This window comes from Excalfactoria chinensis, chromosome 20 (genome assembly GCF_039878825.1).
Source record: "Excalfactoria chinensis isolate bCotChi1 chromosome 20, bCotChi1.hap2, whole genome shotgun sequence".
Classification (NCBI taxonomy): domain Eukaryota; kingdom Metazoa; phylum Chordata; class Aves; order Galliformes; family Phasianidae; genus Excalfactoria; species Excalfactoria chinensis.
The window spans coordinates 272222-278637 of record NC_092844.1 but is presented as its reverse complement, the minus strand read 5'-3'; the positions used below and the strand labels follow the sequence as shown (position 1 = coordinate 278637).

The following is a 6416-nucleotide window of genomic DNA, read 5'->3' as shown; positions in this document are numbered from 1 at the left end:
CTTTTGGGGCACAAATGGGAGCTTTTGGGATGTAATGTTGAGTTTTTGGATCATGACGTTGGCTTTACATATGGCTGCATCCCTTTCTTTGCAGTGAGCTTGGAGCCAACCCCCTTTATTTCTATCCAGCTTTGTGATCAATAGCGGAGTGGATGGGTAACAGCGGGGGAAGTGACTTGGGGTGAGATGGGCAGGGGCAGTGAACTGCAGCTGCGTGTGTGCGTTGTGCCGAGGGCTCAGCGTCGCTTCTCAAAGGAAAGAGAGGAAAAAAAACAAAAAGCACCGAGTTGCAGCTGCGTTTCCCAAAAAGCCCGAGCCGTTCTGCTCGCCGCCGCTTCCAAGAGACGGAGAAAAACGGGGAGGTAAATTGCAGTGATTCATCGCGGGCAGATCGGAGGCAGGAAATGGGAGCTCGCTGCCTGCCCCGTGCCCGCCGTGGGCTCGGGCTCGGCGGGTCCTGGCGTGCGGCGGGGGCCTGACAGCGACGGGCAGAGCGTCCCTGCAGGGCATCCCTGCAGAGCGTCCCTGCATTGCGCCCGGCGGAGCCCCCCGGGAAGGAAAGCGCCGGGCTAAGGCCGAGAGCCGGAGGATTTTCGCCTGCGTTTCCCTGGAGCTGCCCGTGAGCGGGGGATCGGGGCCCGCTGCGGTGGGCGAGTTTATCTCGGGGTCAGCATCCCTCCCTGGGGGAGCTGCAGGGCGGCGGCGGCGGCGGCGGTGGGCTGGGGGGGCCCCGTTGAGAAATGGACCGTGGGAAGAAGGGGGCGGGGCTTGGGGGCTGCCTGCCTGCGGATTGGCTGGGGGTGGGAGGGAGACCCCCGGACGGTGCCGGAATGGATGGGGCGGCCCTGAGCCCGAACCCACTCTGGATGCGCCTGGACCCCCCTTCCCTGTGTTTTTTTCTTTGCATCCAGCGGTGTCACGAGTTGCACAGGTCTCAGCCCCAAACCCCTTTGAGGCACATCCTTATGGCTTAACTCCCCCTCACGAGATGCTGCCATCCCCAAGATGCGGGGACCCCAGCCTGGGGTCAGAATTTGGGTACCTGTGGATCTTGCTTGGGTTTCATTTGGGCCGCATGCGTCTTGTTTGGGGTCGGGGTGTGGGGACCCCTCCGTGCATCATGCCTAGGACACGGGGCCCTTGCGTGGAGCTTAGGGGCAGAGTATGAGATCCCTGTTATGTTGACATGGCAACATGGGGAGTTTGCACTGGGAGAAGGGTCTTGATCTGGGAACACTTGCTCAACACCGGGGCCATGGGGACTTGATGTCTTATGGGGACCCCTGCACTGGGGATGGGCACAGTGGGGATACTCACATGGTGCTTGGGGTGAGGTTAAGGTTGGGGTTGGGATCCAGAAGCCTTGTACTGGGGTAAATATCTGGGAACCTCTGTGATGGGGTCAGGGTTTGGGAACCTCTGCATCAGGGTGAGGATTCGGGGACCTCTACATTGGGGTAAGGATTTAGGAAGCTGCTGCCATGAAGAAGAAGACAACAGCCAATGGGAGGGGGCTGGATCTGGCACCACCGCCCCCTCGCACCCGGGGCATCACCAAGCCAGCAGAGGTGAGGCCATTGGGGTGCAGGTTTGACCCGCAGTGCTGCATTCCTGTACGGTTGGGGAATCCCATGGGGGGCTGCTGAAGCAGGATGTGATTGTCGCCCCCCCCCAGTACGTGGGTTCCTTCATGGTGGAGGAGCTGGAGCTGCAGCAGCACATGGGGCAGCTGGAGGACCAGCTGCGGGCGCTGAAGGTGGGCCATCCCCATTGTCCTCAAATCCCCATGGCTGGTGGGGGGATGCCAAATGGCAGCGGGGGGACCCCACAACCATTCCTTCTCTCCTGGCCAGGATTGCCCCAGGAGGAGGTCTGTGGTGCTCAGGTTCAGCTTGCAGGGACTGAAGGTCTATGGCGCCGATGGGGAGGTGGGTGCTGGGTGCAGAGTGCGATGGGATGCGCAGGGTGCTGGGTGCCACTTTGAAGAGGTGCTCTAGGGGTTCTGCAGCACCCAGAGCATGGCTGCGTGCTTTGCAGCTGAGCATTTGCAGCCAGGCTCGGGCCAGGCTCTGCTCACACCACAGTCCCAGCCAGGCCCCACTGTCACTGCAGACGCTGCTGATGGCGCACGCGCTGCGCCGCATCCTGTACAGCACCTGCCTGCATGCCGAGTGCCAGTTTGCCTTCGTGGCCCGCAACCCCCACAGCCCCCCCAGCGCTCTGTTCTGCCACCTATTTGTGGGCCCCCCGGGTGAGGTGCGTGGCTGCGTGCTCCAACCCCCCCTTAACGCTACCATTATTTTTGTGTTATCGTTCTGACTCTCATCCCCTCTCTCCCTGCAGGTGCACGTGCTGCACCTGCTGCTGTGCCGCTCCTTCCAGATCTGTTACCTCCAGGCGCACCCTGAGCTGCAGGCAGCTGAGCCTGACCCCCCCGTTCTGCTGAGGGAGCCCCTCAACCCCGAGGAGGTGTCACGCACCATCAACGCACTCCTGTCCCTGCGGCGCCTGCCCGCCCTCGGCCCGCTGGGTGCAGGGGTGGGTGCAGGCCTTTGCAGTGCAGCATTGCACAGCACATTGCACAGGAAATGCTTGCATGGTGCACTTTTGCATGGTACGTCTTTGCATGATGCATTTTTTTTCACAGTGCACCTTTCCATGGCGGATCTTTTGCGCAATGCATTTTTGCACAACATATTTACACATCACTCGTCTTTTTGCAGGCCGCATTTTTGAGCAGTATATTCTTTGCACAGTCTGTTTTTGCGTGGCACATCCTTGCATGGTGCATTGTTTCACAGCACATTTTTTCCATCATGGCTTGCACAGCCTTTCCTTGCACAGATTTTGGACCAGGTGAACTTCCCACAATGGTTTGCATACTTTGCGCGGCACATCAGCAAACCCTCTTTTTGCAGGCTGCTTTCCCGGCACTTCCCGTGCTGTATTCAGTGCTGCATCCTGCACAGCCTTTCTTTTGCATGGCCTTTTCCAGCATGCAGTTGTACACAGCACATTTTTGCACAGAGCATTTTGCACAGCCCACCCCACGTGGCTTTATCGCAAGGCATTTTTCAGAGTGTATCCCACAGCCCTTCCTTGCACAGCCTTTCCTCACACCATGTTTAACTCTCAGCCTATTTCCACAGCACGTTTTTGCACAGCATTTGCTCCAGGAGCGACGGGTGGAGGCTGAGGGCCGTGCTGTGGGTTGGCGCCTGGGGAACCCCTACTGCTCCCCTGTGCTGGTGCGCAAAAAGGCGATCCGCAGCAAAGTGCTGCGCTCTGGTGCCTACCGCGACTGCGGGGCTGAGAGCCAACTGCAGCAGCGCGAGGGTGGTGAGTGATGGGAGGACATGGGGTCAGGGATGGGGCTTAGGGGTCACGGTGGGGATCTGGGAGTCAGAAAGGAGATTTGTGGTTGAGGAGAAGACTTTGGGAGTCAAAGAGATGATTTAGGGGTGAAGGAGGGGACCTGGGGCCCATTGAGGGGATTTGGGGTCAAGGGGGGAATTTGGGGTTGAGGAGAGGATTTGGGGCTTATGGGGGAGACTGTGGGGCCATTGAAGGGTTTGGGGATACAAAATGGGTCAGAGAGGGGACCTGAGGTTGAAAAGAGGATTTGAGGATGTTTGAGGGGATTTTAGGGTCAGAGAGGGGTTAGAGGTTGAGGATTTGGGGAATTAAAGAGAGAATGTGGGGGCCAATGAGGGGATCTGGGCTCAAAGAGAGGACTTGGGGGTCAAGGAAGGGATTGTAGGGATGTTTGAGGGGATCTGGGGTCAAGATGGGGATTTTGGGTCAGAGAGGGAACCTGGGATTGAGAAGAGGATTTGAGGATGTTTGAGTGGATTCTAGGGTAAGAGAGGGGTCAGAGGTTGAGGATTTGGGGGATCAAAGAGAGGACTTGGGATCACCTGACTGGATTTGGGAGCCAGGGAGGAGATTGGAGGTCACTGAGTGAATTCTGGGGTCAAAGAGGAGATTTGAGGTGAGAGGGAGGACTTGGGGCTGAGGAGATAATTTTGAGGGTCAAGGAGGGAGCTTGTCATCATTTGAGGAGATTCTGGGGGGTTGGAAGGGGATTTGGGGTCAGAGAGGGGACTTGGGGTTGAAGAGAGGATTTGGGGAGTCAAAGATAAGATCTGGGCATCAAAGAGGATATTTGGGATCATTTGAGGGGACTCTGGAGTCACAGAAGAGTCTGAGGTTGAGGATTTTGGGGGGTCAAAGGAGGGATTTGGGGTTGAGCAGGGGATTTGGAGTCATGTGAGGGGATTCTGGGGTCAGAAGGCGTCAGAGGTTGAGGATTTGGGGGATCAAAGAGAGGATTTGAGGGCCAATGAGGGGATTCTGGGATCATTGAGGGGATTTGGGGCTCAAGTAGTGGATTTGGGGTGGAGAGGATTTGTGGATCAAAGAGAGGATTTTGGCATCAACAAGGGGATTTGGGGTTGTTGAGGGAATTCAGGAGATCTGGGATCAAGGTGAGGCAATTTGGGATAAGGCCAGAATTTTGGAGTCAAAGAGAGGATTTGGGGGGATTTGACGGGATTTGGGCTCTACAAGAGGATCTGGGAGCCATGGTGGGCATTTGGCATGAAGATAGCATTTGGGGCTTAATGGGGGATTTGGGAGTCAAGCAGGGGATTTGAGGTCCAAAAGAAGAAGACGAGGAGAGGATTTGGTATAAAGGATAGGATTTGGGGATCACTGAGAGGATTTTGGTGTCGAGGAGGGGATTTGGGGTTCAAAGAGGAAATGATTTTGGGGTCAGAGAAAGGTTTTGAGGTCAAGGAAGAGATTTGGGATCAAGGAGGGGATTTGGTGTAAAGGATATGATTTGTGGGTCAAAGAGGAGATTTGGTGTTGAAGAGAGGATTTTGGGGGTGAGAAGAGAATTCAGGGCCAAATAGGGAACTTGGGGGGATGAGGGGATTTGGGGTTAGGGATAGGGTTTGGGACTCAAAGAGAGGATTTGGGGTCCAAGGAGGGGATTTCGGACTAGGAAGGGGATTTGGGGTGAGGATGAGATCTGGGGTTGGGGACAGGATTTTGGAGTCAAAGAGAGGATATGGGGGTCAGCAAAGGGTTTTAAGGTGACTGAGGGGAATTGGAGGTCAAGTAAGGGATCTGAGACTGAGGAAAGGATTTGGGGGTCAAAGGAAAGCTTTGAGGTCTAGGAGAAGATTTGGGATCAAGTAGAGGCTTTGGTGGGAAGGATAGGATTTGGGGTCACAGAGGGGATTTGTTGTTGACGAGGAGATGTGGGGTCAGGGAAGGGATCTGGGGCTCAAAGAGAATATCTTGGGGGGCGAGGATGAGATTGGGGGCCAAACACCCACCCACTCCCCCAGCCCCATCAGGAGGGGAGAGCAGAGGCGTGCGGGGCCTGGTGCTGTTCCCTGACACCGAGGCCGCCCTGGCCGAGAGCGTGTGGGCCTTTGCTGGCATCGCCAGGTGAGTGCCCGCCACCCCCGGCCCCACAGCCCCACAGTCAGCCCCGCACACACCTGTGCGTCCCTCAGGGCCGGCGGCATCGCGCTGCTGCACAGGGATGTGCTGGGAGCCTTTCTGCTGCGCCCTGAACCCGGCGGGACCCCACGTTGGAGCCTGTGGGTGCGTGCGCCCTGCGGCGTCGTGCCCTACTGCGTGCTACGGACACAGCAGGGCCGGTTCTGCGTGGAGGTGAGCGGGCGGCGGGGGGCTGCGTGCGTACATTGGTGAGTGGGTACGGTGCTGCATCAGGGAATGCATGCACAGCTGCATTCGTGCATGGAGATGGGTGCATCTGTGCATAGGGATGGCTGCATGCATGCACTACTGCATGTGATCACCGGTGCACCCGTGCAGTAGTGTGAACACACTGTGCACATGCATCCACACACGGCTGCACTCACGCATGGATGCAGTGATACCGTGGGTTGTGGGTACACCAGTGCACGACTGCATTAGGGTGCACCGTGCATGCATAAGTGCTTTCATTTCAGATGGGTGGGTGTGCAGCTCATTGGTCCCGCCGTGCACAGGGGTGTGTGAGCGCATAGGCACGCTGTGCTTAAGTGCATTTCTTTAGCGCGTGGAGCACGGGCGAGTTCTTCTGGTGGCACCAGTGCGTGCACGTGCTGGTGCCGCAGCACACGGCCGCCTCTCTCCCGCAGCACTCCCACGCCGAGTTCCGCTCCATGCCGGCGCTGCTCGCGCACTACTCGGCGCTGCCCGGGGGCTGCTTCTGCCGCCTGAGCGTGGGACGCCGCAACCCCGGCTACGAGCAGGACGAGGACGGCCCGGCCCTGGTGCAGCACGAGCGGGGCTAGGCCGGACCGCAGCTCCAACCGAACGGGGCCCCGCGGCCACCCCGGCAATAAACAGCTCTGCGCAACCGCGCTGCTCCGAGCTCCTTCTTGCATCCGGCC

At 58.0% G+C, this 6416-nt stretch overlaps 1 protein-coding gene across 17 annotated transcripts; it reads left to right on the top strand.

Moving 5' to 3' along the window:
* The first annotated feature begins 153 nt into the window (after window positions 1-153).
* On the top strand, window positions 154-6386 carry SH2D5 (SH2 domain containing 5). 17 transcript variants are annotated; one of them, XM_072354550.1, is made up of 11 exons: window positions 154-362; window positions 506-619; window positions 1463-1568; window positions 1676-1756; window positions 1854-1928; window positions 2038-2256; window positions 2344-2538; window positions 3150-3339; window positions 5358-5460; window positions 5529-5688; window positions 6162-6386. In XM_072354550.1, the coding sequence occupies exons 3-11, from the start codon at window positions 1482-1484 to the stop codon at window positions 6315-6317; spliced, it is 1266 nt and encodes a 421-aa protein (XP_072210651.1). In that variant the 5' UTR covers window positions 154-362; window positions 506-619; window positions 1463-1481; the 3' UTR covers window positions 6318-6386. The 17 variants fall into 17 exon arrangements, with proteins under 17 accessions (XP_072210651.1, XP_072210649.1, XP_072210648.1 ...); XM_072354548.1 differs by having other exon boundaries at window positions 1407-1568; XM_072354547.1 differs by having other exon boundaries at window positions 506-666; window positions 1407-1568.
* The last annotated feature ends 30 nt before the right edge of the window (window positions 6387-6416 follow it).

What these genes read in the sequence shown, in the direction of transcription:
- SH2D5 (XM_072354549.1), top strand. Translation starts at nt 1,482, where the DNA reads ATGAAGAAGAAGACAACAGCCAATGGGAGGGGGCTGGATCTGGCACCA. An exon ending in GCATCACCAAGCCAGCAGAG is followed by an intron (nt 1,569 to 1,675) that starts GTGAGGCCATTG and finishes GCCCCCCCCCAG; the next exon opens with TACGTGGGTTCCTTCATGGT. An exon ending in AGGGCCGGTTCTGCGTGGAG is followed by an intron (nt 5,689 to 6,161) that starts GTGAGCGGGCGG and finishes TCTCTCCCGCAG; the next exon opens with CACTCCCACGCCGAGTTCCG.